Source organism: Dendropsophus ebraccatus, chromosome 13 (assembly GCF_027789765.1).
Source record: "Dendropsophus ebraccatus isolate aDenEbr1 chromosome 13, aDenEbr1.pat, whole genome shotgun sequence".
NCBI lineage: Eukaryota > Metazoa > Chordata > Amphibia > Anura > Hylidae > Dendropsophus > Dendropsophus ebraccatus.
This window is the reverse complement of record NC_091466.1, coordinates 54,620,162-54,636,662: the sequence shown is the minus strand read 5'-3', so window position 1 is coordinate 54,636,662 and position 16,501 is coordinate 54,620,162. Positions and strand designations below refer to the sequence as shown.

Below are 16,501 nucleotides of genomic sequence, written 5' to 3'. Positions count from 1 at the left end.
CAAGACATTTATAGAAATGCTTGCATGTTTGAAACAGGTTTTATTTAACATAATGTATCAGTTTAGTCCTACTTTGCTTTGTCACACAGCACTGTGTACCCTTTATTTTATTTGTACACAAGATCGTTGACATGAATAGTACTAAATATATTTAATAATAAAAATAATACTTAATACTAAAATTCTATTCTAATACTATTCAGTCCTTAAAATTAGTCAGTTGCAGTTCACATTACAAACTGCTGACACTGCTAGATAGTTGTTTGGTCAAGAGGACACTTGGGGGCATTTATCAAGGGCGTTGCACTTTTTTTTAAGTAAATAACTGGATTTTTGGACTATTTGTCAGTCTATTTATGAACCAGTATTCGACAGAGTTCTCTACCGCTTAGTTGCTAACAGTACAGTTTCTCTGTAGAGTACAACTCTCACCAACCTAATTTTCACTGGCCAATGCAAAAAAAAAATAAATAATAATTTAACTGTCAACCCCTATGGTATGCTTTACAGCTTTTGTTATCCCTAGAAACACTTACCCATAAGAAATCGATGTTTCCCCCATTGACTTTGCGTGAAAAAGACACAGAGGGCAAAAGAGATGATAATTAAAAAAAACACTCTCTGTTTCGGTCTTCTCATTTTTGATGAACATTAATCCAAAATATCAAGGAAAGAAGGGGAAAATGGAGATCTTGCATCAGGCACTGAATGATAAAACAAACAAAAAAAAATAATAATGAATGTAGGTAGTTATGAGTATAATATGTTTTATGTTATTTTCCCATCAACAACTGCTAGCACTGTGGTTGCTCTTTAAGGCCATGTTCACACATGGCATAACAGCAGCCGTTCTGTGACACGTCTGACTGAGGAGGGGTGCTGAAATTTTGAACCAGGGACCACAAGCCTTTAACTATGCCTCTGCTCTTTGGTCTTTGCCACGGTGGAGCGGTAGGAGTTCAAACAGGTGACATTAATAAAAGTAATGAGTGCAGAGTAGGGGGGCTTCTTAGGGGCGCATTCACATGCTCCGTAGATCACTGATGCTATAGAGCGTAAACCAGCGCCAGGATACTATCCAGACATCTTTTCTTTTACTGCTTGCTTTACGGAAGAGAAGCAGAAAGAAGCAAGGCATTAAAAGTCCCATTTGCAGATTGCCACAAGCCACATAGGGGACACAGCAAACATTTCGCACTGTTCCAACACAACAAAAAGGTAAAAACACATTATTTGTGCAATATTTTGTGACTTCATCATATCTGCGCTTTGCCCACCTTGATAAAATCCCCCATACTAAGGGGTATACCCATCTGAGACACTTATGGCTTATCTACAGGGTCCCACCTATCTTTACCTGTCTTGTTGTTGCCAAACCACAGTAAGCATAGAAACATAATTACACTATGCTTACTACATTAAAGTGCAAAGTATCAAAGTCACAACAAGAACAAATTTCTACTCTTCAGTCTTAGGCTATGTTCACACTATGTAAGCTATGTAATAATCATGGCCGTTGTTGCCCATTTGCAACAATGGCCGTGATTACTACGTAGCTAATGTAGTGCTGCCTTCAATGGAATCCCAGCTGGCGTGTATACACTCCGGCTGCGATCCCTAGGGGCGCCGCGAGAAACTGACATGTCAGTTTTCTGCGGCTGCTATTTAATGAATAGCAGCCGCAGAAAATCCTGTCAGTTCACACAATGGAGCATGCGGCTCCAGCTGCACGCTCCATTGTGTGCAGCGGGGAATTTGGATGCCGGCACGCAATTCAGCCGCGCCAAGGATCATCTGGCCGGCACTGCAGTACTGGCCGGGACGATCTTTACTGAATGTCTGAACATGGCCTTAAAGTGTACCTGTCATTATAACTTTCAAATCCTAAATCAATGTATAATGTATATTGCAAACTTGAAATAAAACAAGTTTGAAATATACATTCAATAATTTATTTATTTTTTGTTATCATGCTGTAAGAAAAAAAAAAAAAAGCTATACTTACCAGAAATCCAGGTCCAGTCTCCTGAAACTTTTTAGTATTGTACTGGTTGAACGAAAAGAGACTAAACACACAGCTCAATGTGTCCATTAGAGATGAGCAAAGCGAATCTTGCAATAAATTTGCTTCACATCGTGAAGCGAATTTAGCCTGATTTGCTTCAGACATTTTCCAAACATGGCGGAAGTCCATAGGAGAGGGCAGTTTATTTTCTTTAAATGGGTATACTAGTTGCCTGTGGTTACTATGGGATAGTTCTATTCAGTATGGTGCTGCTGTTACTAGAGTCCCCATTGAATCCAGTCTGTGGCTTTAGTGAAAAAAGTGTCTACTGTAAAACAGTCATTTCTTTAACAGTGTGTCGGTGCTGACATGCCATTCACTAGTGAATACAGTGTGTGACTGCTGTGAAGAAAAAAAGTATCTACTGTAAACCAGTCTGTGGGTGAAGTTAACCCATTGCTAAACCAATGTGTCAGTGCTGTCAAGCTAGTATACAGTGAATCCAGTGTGTCAGTGCTGTGGGTTAATCCAGTGTTCCTGTTTAGTGGAGTGCTCTGCAATCAGCCCCTACAGGTCACATCACTGCCTCTTTACTAACAAAAAATAATGTGTGAACGGCATTGTGTAGGTTAACTACCAAAACTTTTTTCTAGCCGAAGGATGCACAAACTGCTGGGCAGCCGGACTCAGGCTTTACTTCAAATCACAACGGAAAAGGAATAGGTGGTACTTCAAGGTTGTAGTGCAAAACTGGCTTGTTTATTCCCCCATCAATAGTGACAGTTTTTTACTACAGCCTTGGAGTAACAGGCATTTCACAGCCGTATGGCAACAGCCGTCCCTCTGTAATTGGTCCCCAGCCGTGACTATTGTTCCTGCTGTGCTGTCCCCACCTTACACCAGAATGCAACATATAAAAGTGGCGTAATACAGCGACCTGTGAACCTTAGAAGCATCCACCCATGCTTGCCCTGCTGTTCCCATTCCATTTATGTTGAGTTTCAATCACTTTCTGAGGTTTTTAGGTTGACCAGACACCATTCCCAGTGCATTCCACCATTGCAGTGGGAACCTGATTAAATGCTTGAGTCACCCATTAATTTTTTTTTTTTATTTAAACATTTTATTTTTTTCCCCATACAAAATTAAAAAACAAAAAACAAACAAATAACCCCCAACATTAGTGAAGACAATGGCAATATTATCTCTTAACCAATATAACAAAGTCCTGCTCGTCCGATCTGTTCCATTTATCAACACAAAATTGACATTTAGAAAAGAAATCCACAAACATCTTCTTATTTTAAATTTCCAGAGGACTTACCCCCATGGTGTCGTTTAATAATATTGCACTCCTAACACACTTAACCTATTTCAACCCCTATCCTCCATTCCTACCCAAATAAAATTTACTACGACTCCATGACCGCCAGATCGCACTCCAGACGACAAAGTGCCACCTCGACATATTTTACGAGGGTTATTCTCCATTACATTCTGAATCATTATTATTAATTCACCATCTCTGTCAATAATCGAGCATAAACAGAACCAGCTCATCCACCCTTTAAACTTTACAAGAAGTACACTTGGTCCTCCTGTTCCTGGCTTGGGAACACTCTGCTCCATCAATCCCACTTTCTTAATTAAACATTCATACTGGTGCCAGTAACACTAATCTCATGAAATCACTTACACCTCACCCAATCCCTCTGGTGACTTCCCCAACCATTTATTATGATCAGTCAAACACACCCAAGGGGTCAGGTCATTCTAGAGACATCTCTGGTTCTAGAACAGATGAAAAAAAACATGCCTTAGTTGCCCTAACCAATCAGATTCCACATTTCATTTTTTTAAAGAATCTGTGAGAAATGAAAAGTGGAATCTGATTGGTTGCTAGGGGCAAGACAATTCTACTTTACACCAGTTTGATAAATCTCCCCCTATGTGTTATATATCCATAAACCGTCCATAATTTTATTTGATCACAGTACACTGGTGCCTTGGATTAAGAGTATAATTCGTTCCGGGACTGCGCTTGTAATCCAAATCCACTCTTAAACCAAAGCAAATTTTCCCATAAGAAATCATTGAAATGCAGAAAATTGGTTCCACACCCCAAAATAATGATTATTTTTTCTGAACAACATGTAAAACAAATGAAACAAACATTTAGAAACAGCTGTCTATGTGATATTATAAGTTACTGTACAGTATAGCGATCAGCATGTGGAGTATAATGTATAGTAAGGGCATAAACCTGAAATAACAGCAGCAGCTTGTAGATACAGGATGGAACTGCAGATCCCCAAAATACAGTAGCGTAGTTAAGCAGGCTAGAATTACCTCCGGTCCTGTCCCCTGATGTAAGCCCCAGCCTGAAGTGGATTTGCAATGATTTGGAAGGTGAGGGAGACTTCCTGGTTCAGAGTACAGTGCTGTAGATCCCGCTATGCAGACCATGCCCCTCCCCCATCCATCCTCCCACCCAGTACAGGGAGCTCTTAAACCAAAGCAATGCTCTTAAACCAAATCACAATTTTGAAAAACTGAACTCTTCTTGCAAAACACTCTTAATCCAAGGTACCACTGTATATGGGGATCTTTTACTCAGCCATCCTTAGAGCGAGCTAGATGCCCCAGAATCCCCACTCTACTTTCTTAGTAGAAAAAAATAATTAAGGGAAAATCTACTATACCACTCCTATTTGCTAGTCCGGCACCAGGGGAGAAAATCCCCCATTCCCAATTTAATTCTCACTTCATCCTATACATTATTCTCTTAACTTCAACATAAGAACAGTGATCAGTTCATTACAGATACATCCCTATATATCCTTATGTCACTGCTTTACTTACAAGCCTAAAGGCCCTATTACACGAAACTGTTATCGGACGTTACGGACGATAATCTGGTGTAATAGAAGACAACAATCAGCAGACATCAATGATGTCGGCTGATCATTGTCTATCATCGTCTTTCAACATGTTAAAAGACAAAGGACTAAGAAAGCAATGATCTGCTCCCGTAGCTCTGTGGAATAGAAGCAGTGGCAGCAGACTGCCGCTATCTTCCATGGGCTGCCCGGACGATCTAGCACTGCTCTTACCAGTTTGCTGCCGACGCGTGTAAAAGCACAAGCAGTGAGGAGCAATTGAGCCCTGATAGTGCTTGTTTGCTCCTCTCTATGGCCCGTGTAATAGGGGCTTAAGTTCCCAACCCCCCACCCCCATCGGTGGCGAGAGAAAAAAATAAAAACACACACACATACTCTGCTCAACTCCCACCACAAGGTATTTGCTAATGCATTAACTAATAATTTTCCCATAACAGGACATACTCCTTCAATTTTATATACTATTTCTTTTTCTTTTTATGCTACAGTTCATATCTCAATATTGTACTTCCTAGCTCTTTCCATTCTTTGTTTGTTGGCACTTTGTTGTTTACTGAAACCCAGTTCCTTACGATCACCAATCTGGCTGCCAGAAATAGTTTATACACACCTTTTTTTTTTTGGCTTCCGGGAGCTGTTGTCTTTCCATAACCCCTAATATTGCACGTAGGAACTTGTCACCAACATTAATTTCAAAAATAGCTCTCATATTAACAAAAACATCATCCTAAAATTATTTAGATTTTGACATATCTACCAATTATGCTCTAAATTGACATTCTCACTTCCACACCTAACATGACCTACTGGCCTATTTTTTGTCTATTTATTAATATTTCCACCTGAATAATACAATCTAGGTATATAAAAAAAATGCATATTTTTATGCTTTTTAGCCTTGATATTGTCTTGTGCATTAATATATACTTCCTCCCAAAACTCATTTTGTTTTGGTCCTATAATTTTCCCTCCATTTTCCCTGTGAGATCATAGGTAGTTAGTGCTTCCCCTAACAATTTTAAAAATTTTTGCTATTTGCAGCCAGGCCCCCGCCATTGACCCCTTAAACGCTGCAGTGTTTAAGTATGTGACCGGAGCATCTCCGGTCACTTAACGATCAGGACCCCCACAGCGTGTCTGCGGGGTCCCGATAGCTTTTCCTGACTGCCGGAGGTCTTCTCCTTACCTCCGTGCAGTCCGCGGATCGGTCCTCTGATTCAGCCTGCCACAGGCAGGTTGAATCAGAAGCAGTGGCGTAGCCACCGTGGTTGCGGGGGTCGCCGCCGCGACCGGGCCCGCCACAAGGGGGGCCCGCGGGGCCCCCCGATCAATCACTCTTGTGACCGCAAGCATTGTTTTGCTTGCGGTCACAAGAGTCTGGCTCCGTCCCAGAACTCCGCATCCCAGAACTCCCTGCGCGCCTTGGGCCCTGACTTCCGGTTTCCGGCGCGCAGGGAGTTCTGGGATGCGCGCGCTGCCGGGGATAAGACCGAAGGAGTGAGGATCAACGTGGGAGCGCGATGTCAGGTGAGTTAAGTTTTGTTTTTTTATCAGGAGGGGGCCATCTATGAGGGTGGGGGGAAAGAGGGGGCCATCTATAAGGGAGGAGGGGGGGGTGAAGGGGGCCATCTATAAGGGAGGAGGGGGGGGGGGTGAAGGGGGCCATCTATAAGGGAGGAGGGGGGGGGGGTGGAGGGGGGGGGTGAAGGGGGCCATCTATAAGGGAGGGGGCCATCTATTTGGGGGGGGGCAACATAGGGGGAGAGGGAATACACAGAGGGGGGCATATATTATTAGGAGGTCACATAGAGTCAGGGCTACCCACTAAATAAGGGTGTAAAGGGGACAGTACAGATGTGCAGTGTGTAGAGAGATGGAGATGGTGTCAGAGTGTGGAGCCTAATATGTCTGTCTGGCAGATTCTGTGGATTCGTGGCTCGGAGAAGTTCTCATAACGGCCCAGGGCAGATGGAGAAGATGATGAAAAGGAAAGAACTCCGATCAGAAAAGACGTCTCCTGTGAGTCACCTGATATAACTGCACTGTAATGTATATGGTGTATAGAGCCTGTGTACAGCTGCATCCACCTCTATATGACTGGATGAGGTGATTTAGTATACTGGATTTGGTCAGTAACAATATGGTGGTGATGGTAGTGGTTGTGGTGTGGCGGTAATGTTTCCTCCCTATATACTGGTATTACTGGTAATATTGGTCTCAGTATACAGGATTTGGTCGGTAACAGTATGGCGGTAATAGGTAATATCTGTCTTGGTGTGTGTGTGTGTGTGTGTATAATATATATATATATATATATATATATATATATATATATATATATATACATACAGTGGTACCTTGGTTTAAGAGTAACTTCGTTTAAGAGCGTTTTGGTTTAAGAGCTCACAGTTTTTCAAAATTGTGACTTGGTTTAAGAGCATTGCTTTGGTTTAAGAACTTCCTGTATTGGGTGGGAGCGCGAGTGGAGAAGGGGCATGGCCTGCATAGCGGGGTCTACAGCACTGTACTCTAAACACCTTCCAAATCATAGCAGATCCCCTTCAGGCTGGGGCTTACATCAGGGGACAGGACTGTGGGGGGGGGGTAATCTCTCCATAGCTGTAACCCCTCTCTCCCCGGACAGAGAGTGCTGCATGTATGTGCCCACATCTGCCCTGCTCATTCCTTCATGCTCCCTGCAGTCTCTGTCAGCCCTTGTGTTTCCCATCCTCTCCATTACTGTACAGTACAGAATAATAAATATATTTGGGGTGTGGAACCAATTGTCTGCATTTACATGATTTCTTATAGGAAAATTTGCTTTGGTTTAAGAGTGGATTTGGATTACAAGCACGGTCCTGGAACGAATTATGCTCATAATCCAAGGCACCACTGTGTATATATATATATATATATATATATATATATATATATATATATATATATACACACACACACAACAATAGCATCACTTAGTCGTGAAAGGAGGTGGGGGGGGCCCAAGTTGGCCTCTCGCACCAGGGCCCAGGAGACATTAGCTACGCCCCTGATCAGAAGGTCACAGATAACACTGATCCCTGCAATGCTATGGCATAGCAGTGATCAGTGTTACTGATCTAATATATGTAAGTGATAAAAAGTGTAAAAAAAGTTCCCCAAAGCCTCTCCCCCAATAAAAGTGTAAATCACCCCCCCCCCTTCCCATTGCATACATAAAACACATATAAAAGTAATAAAGTTAATTAACATATTATATACTGTAGTGTGCGTAATAGTCAGCTCAATTAAAATAAAATTACTTTTCCCGCACGGTGAACGGCGTTAAAAAAAAGGCGGTAAAAATACGCAGGGATTGCTTTTCTTTAATGACATTTTATGTATAAAAAATTTAATAAAAAGCGATCAATACATTTGATCTAGAAAAAAATGTTACTAATAAAAACTAGAGATCATGACGCAAAAAATGACACCCCATACGACCCCGTAGGTGAAAAAATAAATGCGCTATAGGAGTCACAATAGGACCATTTAAAATATGCCTTGCAAAAAAAGTTTTACTGCTAATAAAAATAGTAAGACGTAAGAAAACCTAGTAAACCTGCATATCACCGTGTTCAGACCGACCTATAGAATAAAGGAAAAATGCCAGTTTTACCGCAAAGTGGATTACGTAAACATGGAAGCCCCCCAAAATTTGCCGAATCCTTCATTCATTTTATGGCAGACTGAAAGATGCCATTACAAAGTACACCTGCTCCTGAAAAAAACAAGCCCTCACATGGCCCGGTAGGTGGAAAAATGAAAGGGTATGGGTCTTAGAAAGATAGGAGGAAAAAACGAAAACGCAAAAGTGACAATTGTCCCTGTCCTTAAGGTCATTTCAGGTTCTGTCCTTAAGGGGTTAATACACTCAACTCCCTGGAATAAGCTGTGAAAACCGAGTGATATTGATATGCAACCCAAAGTCGATCGAACATCTGTATCCTGTTTTTCTCCAAGAGCGTTTCTATTATGCAGATAATACCAGGTCGTTGTTTAAAAGGTTTCTTTAAAACTGCATTTCTCTTAAAGTGTCACTGTCGTTTTGTTTTGGTTTTTTTTTTTTTTGCAGAAATCAGTAGTACAGGTGATTTTAAGAAAGTTTGTAGCTGGGTTTATTAGGCAAATATGCCATTATCTGCATTTAAAAATACTTTCCCCAGTCCCCCCCCTCTCATCCACTGCTCATTATCGGGAAATCTCCACTCTTTTACATCAGTCAGGCCCTGTCTGTTCTATGAAGAGGGGAGGGGGGAGGAGGGAGATTAGTTGCCAGCAGAGATCAGAGAACAAAGGATTACACAGCCTGGAGCTGTGTGAAGCTGGTATTCAGAGGTCAGAGAGGTCAGTGCTGACGTCAGAGTTGATAGCCCGGTGATGTAGCTGTAAATTAACTCTTTGTTGTCCTGTTTGGTGCCTCATCTCCCTCAACCCCTGCCCTTTCCATAGACAATCATGAAGACAAGGAGAGCAGCGGATTAAAAACACAGAAAAAGTGGATTAAAAACACAGAAAGGCTCTGTTCACACAATGTTGAAATTGAGTGGATGGCCACCATTTAATGGCAAATATGTGCTGTTATTTTAGAACAACGTCTGTTATATTGAAATAATGGCAGTTATTTACTGTTATATGGCGGCCATCCACTCAATTTCACCATTGTGTGAACAGATCCTGTGTTTTTAATCCACTCCTGGTTTTGGTTGCAATATGAGGACCACAATACTGACTGAAATATACGTAGTGTGAACCCAGCCTTAAACTGCTTTTTTATTATAAAAATGCATTTTTCGACTAATAAACCCAATTACAAAGTTTTTTAAAATCGCCTCTACTAAAAAAAAAATTAACTACAGTGACACTAAGCTTTTCATGAGTACCTCTGGTGTTCCAAAATACAATCCTCACCAAAAAAAAAAAAAAAAAATAACACCCGCAAAACTTTTGCCACTGATGTAACCCCTTCTCCCTCCCCCACATGACATCTGATCCAACCTGATTGTCAGCCCCCCCATAGCTCCATGCCCCCCCCATAAGTCTTCATTTAACCTCCTCCATCTATCTTGCTGTTTTTGTGTTGTGTTCAGAATAATCTGAATATAGAAATACATTGGAACAATTAATTTATCTAAGGGGGGGGGGGGGGGGGGGGGGATCTCCCTGACTCTCCTCAAAATCTGATCCTTGTCCTTTGCACAATGAATTTTAGCCAATATAGGTCATGGTGTATCCCCCCAAAAGGCTTTTGTCTAGTCATTACCCTATGTTCTCTTTCAACACAAAAATGGTCAGATAACCCTCTTTTCCAACATTTTCTAACAACTATTCATGAATAAATGTGGCAAGTTTGAATGTCTATTTCTTCCATCTCAACCAGTTTTGTCTGTAACATACTGTTTTTCTTTCTTATATTCCTCTCAATTTTCACTATTTTCCCTTCTATATTTTCAATTTTCTTCTCCGTCACTGTCACCCTTTATCTCACCTTATTCATGTCAGTACAGATAAGTGAAATATCTGTTTTAATCCCACCTATTTGTGATGCTCTCTGACAAAGTTTTATCAGATTGGTTGACTGCAGCTAGAATCTCTGCTAACGTCGGCTCACCATTCCAACATAGTACTGGTCCCTCCACTCATACTGCAAGCTCCTTCACTTAACCTTAAAGTGGCTACTTTCCCTTAAGGTGTTATGCTTAAAACATTTTTGTAAATGTTTTCTCCTCTCTCCCTTTTTTTTTTTACCTGGGGCACATTACTAGTAACTTTACGTCTCATTCCACCCATAAGAAAAATTAGTAAGAAACTAATTTTTGCTAGCTGGCTATGCACGAATCCAATATATATAATATTATATATCAGTGGCGTAGCTACCACGGTCTTGTGACCGCAAGCAATGTTTTGCTCGCGATCACAAGAGGCTGGCTGGGACGGGCCCCTGGCTGACTTGCAGGGCTGGGAGCATCACGTAGGCAAAAAAACAGGGCCCACGGAGGGGGCAGAGCTTCGCGGGTAACCCGCGGGTGGCCCGCCAGCGTGCGTGACTAGAAGACTAGAGAAATCATTCAGGTGAGTATAGATTTTTTTTTTTAAAGGGGATGATGGGGGTGTAGTGGTACAATGATGGAACAAGAGGATGATGAGGGGTGTAGTGGTATGATGAAGGAACAAGAGGATAATGGGGGGTGTAGTGGTATGATAATGGAACAAGAGGATGATGGGGATGTAGTGGTATTATGATGATGATGGAACAAGAGGATGAGGGGTGTAGTGTTATGAGGATGAAGGAACAAGAGGATGATGAGGGGTGTAGTGGTATGATGATGAAGGAACAAAAGGATGATGAGGGGTGTAGTGGTATGAGGATGAAGGAACAAGAGGATGATGAGGGGTGGTGTAGTGGTATAATGATGGAACAAGAGGATGATGAGGGGTGTAGTGGTATAATGATGGAACAAGAGGATGATGAGGGGTGTAGTGGTATGATAATGAAGGAACAAGAGGATGATGAGGGGTGTAGTGGTATGATGATGGAACAAGAGGATGATGAGGGGTGTAGTGTTATGATGATGAAGGAACAAGAAGATGATGAGGGGTGTAGTGGTATAATGATGAAGGAACAAGAGGATGATGGGGGTGTAGTGGTATGATGATGAAAGGGCAGGAGGATGAAGGGGGTGGTAGTATTATGATGTAGGTGTTTGTAGTATGATGATGAAAGGGCAGGAGGATGAAGGGGGTGGTAGTATTATGATGGAGGTGTTTGTAGTATGATGATGAAAGGGCAGGAGGCTGAAGGGGTAGTAGTAGTATGATGATGGAGGGCAGGAGGCTGAAGGGGTAGTAGTAGTATGATGATGGAGGGCAGGGGGATGAAAGGGGTAGTAGTATGGTGATGAAGGGGCAGGGGGAGGGGACAACATGGGGGGCATCTGTAAGGGGGATAAAATGGGGGGCCATCTATATGGGGGATAACATGGGGGGCATCTATAAGAGGGACAACACAGGGGGGCCATCTATAAGGGGGAAACATTGGGGGGCCATCTATAAAGGTGGACTACATGGGGGGTGTATACAATAGGGCATGTACTGTAAGGGGGGTCACATAGTGTCAGGGCTACCTACTAAATGAGGGTGTAAAGGGGACAGTACAGATGTGCAGTGTGTAGAGAGATGAGGATGGTGTCAGTGTGAGGAGCCTAATATGTTTGTCTGGCAGATTCTGTGGATTCGTGGCTCAGAGAAGTTCTCATGACGGCCCAGGACAGATGGAGAAGATGAAAAGGGAAGAACTCTGATCAGAGAAGACGTCCCCTGTGAGTGACTTGATATAACTGCACTGTAATGTATATGGTGTACAGAGCCTGTGTACAGTGCGTCCACCTCTATATGACTGTATGAAGTGATATTGGTCTATGTACAGAGGGTGTTAGTTAGTATATGGTGGCATTATTTGTTACTTGTTATCTGGTACTGTGTTTAATTGGATTTAGTATACAGTAACAATATGGTGGTGATGGTTGTGGTGTGGCGGTAATATTTCCCCTTGTGTAGTGGTAATATTGGCAATATTGGTAATATTGGTCTTAGTATACAGGATTTGTTTAGTAATATGTATGGTGATAATATTTCCTGTATACTGGGAGGGAGAAAAAAATTTTAAGACAAAAAAGTGCAAATACAATACAAATGTCGAGCATTCCAATCAACTAAATCATATTCCAATAAAATTCTGGTATCTTTTTAAACTCCTCATTACTTACATTAAAAGTTAGGGTCAAGTCGAATATCTCGATTTTCTTGAACTCGAACCGAACTAAACATTTTACTGTTTGTTCGAGTTAGTGTTCGAGCCACCTTCTGCCAGCCAATCAGTGCAGAGCACATAGAAGTGTCAGAAACGTCATTGCTGAGGTGTAGGGGTCTCATTGGCTGCTAAAATCACATAACTATCTCATATAAAAGTCACTGTGCTGCGTTCCGGACACCATTTTCTGCTCACTTACTGTGCTGGATAGAATGCTCTCTCAGAGTCTCCTAGTTTCATTGCATGCTGCCATTTCGATTAGTCAGATAGGAAGTGAGATTAGCGGGGTGTTTAGCAAGGTTAGACTAGCTTTTTTGCAACAAGCATTTTCCTGTCCATAGACAGCGTTGCAGTCACAGCATTACTTAGCTTTGGTATTGCAGGCTGCATATTGGATTTGCCAATTTATACATAGTGCCCAAAAGTGTATTTTGGTCTGCTTGCATCTATTATACAGTAATTAAACGTACATCTGAGGAGTTGGTGGTTACATTTATCCTGAGTGGGTACAGAGGCTATTTTTGACAGTCTGCACAGCAGAACAATTTAAAAAAAAAAAAAAATCTCTTCATCTGTTAGATGTATGCTCTTAAAGTCAAATTTTAGGCCAAAGTTTCTTCTACTACATATAAGTGTCAAAGGTGTCGCAGTTCTCTTCTGTATTTCAGGTACACATAGTAACAGTTATCCATTTTATTAATTTCCTGTAGAGTTGAGTATAAGGATTCTCTAGTGTGGTTAATGACTTTTTTTTAACGAATCAAATTGAATAGTCCCAAGGGCCACAAAATCAACTTTTGTTTTTAGCTGGAAAAAGTCACTGTTTAGCAGGCAGGATCAATCGGGTCGGTAGAGGCGGTAGTAGTGGGTGGTTTTTCCATCTAATTCAATTTAAATTTGCCTTCTCTTAGATACTCTTTAAAAGGATTTAAAGTGACTCTATACCCACAATCTGACCCCCCCCCCCAAACCTTCGGATAGCTGCTTTTAATCCAAGATCTGTCCTGGGGTCCGTTCGGCAGGTGATGCTGTTATTGTCTAAAAAAAACCACTTTTAAACTGGCAGCCTCGTGCCCAACGGCCAGGGCTTAGAGGTTGTGCCAGCCTAATGCATTCACAATCTCTGTCCCTCCTCCCCTCCCTCCTCATCATTAGGAATGCTCCAGGCAGATTGTCTCCTATTCCGCAGCTGTGTAAGCACGGCACATGGGATGGATTTTTAAGGCACCTGTGCAATGTTCAGACAGTAGAAAATGTTCCAGTGGCATTCCTAATGATGAAGAGGGTGGGGAGGTGGGACGGAGGGGTGGTGCAAAGTTAGGGCACAGATACTCTAAACCCCGGCTGTTGTTAAATAAAGAATTTTACCCTCTTAATTTTTTTTTCTGTCATTCTTAGAGCCAAATTTTCTTCACTAAGTTGTTCCATGTATCCAGTTTTCTCTTCTGGATGGTAATTCTAGCTTCCCCTCACCTGTATAGGTATAAAAATTAACCCAAACATCTCCCATTGACCTTAATGGGGTCCGAGTCCGACTCGAACCAAACGCACCTACTGTTCGAGGTTCGACTCGAACAATTTACTGTTCGATCATCACTACTCATTACAACGCAACTAAGCCAAGCTCATATTGCAAAGCATGATATGATCTTGTAATGCATTTATCCCCTATCCCTCCCACCTCCTCCCAACCTGGTGCCAAAGAGAGGGGAAAAAAACACATATAAATTAATATTTCACCACCTGTGCCAGTAATCATCATATCTCCCTTCTTCCCCTTCTTTGTATACCAAATAAGTTTGTACTGCTTCATTAGGGAGACGATATTGCGCCATTCCTGCACGGTTGGTGGTTTACGAGACAACTAGTTCCTAAGAATTGTCAATCTGGCGAAAAACAGACACTTAATTACAGAGCCATTGTCAAATACATTTGCTAGATTCGGGGTTTCCCTCAGAACGGCAACGTAAGGGGTAAACAGTAATTTTTTCTTAATTTTTTCCTCCAGAATTTTAAATACATTACACCAGAAGGTTTGGAGCGCCATATATGCACATAACATATGCGCTAAGTCCTCCTCTCCCCTATTACATCTGTTACAAAGATCATTATCTCTATTATAGCTATATCTACAGTGTAATATCCTAACCTGAATCAATCTATGTGCTTTTTCTATCGATACATTAGTTTCATTGCTTAAAGGTGTACTTCAGTGAAAAGCTTTTTCCTAGTAATTAAAACACATTACAAAGTTATATAACTTTGTAATATGCTTCAATCACCTATCTGCCCCCCTTCCCTATCTTTTCCCCCTCAATCCCCCACCAGGAAGTGAAGTAAACTCATTCTTACCTAATGACTGTTGACCCCAGACTGCTCTGTGGAAGCCGTTTTGTGACAATGACATCATCAAGAGGGAGACGGGTCTAAGCCCTGTTAAGCCAGCCTCCCTTAGTCAAATTACACAGGCTGCTCAGCTCTGATTGGCTGAACAAGCTGTAAGCCATCTAACAGTTTTACACAGTCAGTTAGACATCACAGGAGACAAAAAGCATCATGGGAAAGCCCAAACCAGGAAGTAAAGAAAAATGAAGCCACCAACTGGAGCTTCAGGTAACTGCAAACAGTGGGAAATCCAAATGGAGACAGACTCCGGAGGGATGGTAAATGTAAAAACTATGTTTAGTATTGATGGATTTTTTTTTTTTTTTTATTAGCGCCGGAGTACCCCTTGAAAGTGTCAATATACTATTGCAATTTACATTCATTATAGTGCTTGAAAAAGCACTATATTGTAATATTTATTCTTCTGCGATTGATACAGCCCAAAGTGCTTTGCGCACAGACTCCGCTCAAACTGCATTTCGAAGCCCTCGGCGGTGACAGGTGTGCTATCTATTTTTGGTTCCGATCGGATTTGTCGTTAAGAAATTTACGTTTAACAACCCATAATTTCGCATAGGAAATAATGACCCATTGCAAATAATGGCCACACTGTAAACGCTAACAGCCAATCACAGCACATATGCAAATAGCTGAAATATAGCAGCCAATTGAAATTCTAAGGTCTTGGCAGTCAATGTATCACAACACACATCCACACAGTCACATGTCTACTACTGGCCAATAGAAGATTTAAAAGATGGAAGGTCCTTAACGATTTTGTCTCACTGTCAAGGTAACCGAGCAATGATCTTTACCATTATGGGTGGCAGAGTTCAGTCAGTAAAGAAGCAGAGCTGAGCCAGCCATGTAGCAGGGACGGTACCAGAGTCGCTCTTAAAGGGGCGGTACCAGAGTCGCTCTTAAAGTTACTGTCGAACACCTTAGTAGCATCTAACGACAGGATGGAGCTTGATCCTGGCTCACTAAACTGAATGTTTGAGACAACTTTAAATACATTGTCATGCACCGTGCGTCCTGGAATAAATCCCACTTGCTTTGGCCTAAGAACCTCCAGCAGCATCAGCATCACCCGAAAAAGACCTATAAACTTGAAATGGTAAACCATCTCCTCCTGGGGCAGAATTCCCTGAAAAGGATCTCAAAGTGTCCTTCAGTTCTTGGAGATTTATATACTGCTCCAGTAAAAATGGTAACCCCTCTTTCCCAACATTTTCCACCAACCATTCTTAAATAAATGTGGTACATTACTTCCCTTCACTGCCTTCTGGGATTCCTACTAATCTCAAGTTTGAATATTTATTTCTATCTTCCATCTCAACCAGTTTTGTCTGTAACGTTCTTTTT

At 41.7% G+C, this 16,501-nt stretch overlaps 1 protein-coding gene across 2 annotated transcripts in view; it reads right to left on the bottom strand.

Moving 5' to 3' along the window:
• LOC138770864 (carbohydrate sulfotransferase 9-like) overlaps window positions 1-16,501 on the bottom strand; it is a 65,086-nt gene that overhangs the window by 8,084 nt on the left and 40,501 nt on the right. For both annotated transcript variants that reach the window (XM_069950132.1, XM_069950133.1), the window contains exon 2: window positions 537-704. In XM_069950132.1, the coding sequence (XP_069806233.1) occupies window positions 537-639 (103 nt within the window). In that variant the 5' untranslated portion in view covers window positions 640-704. The remainder of the gene's footprint in view (window positions 1-536; window positions 705-16,501) is intronic.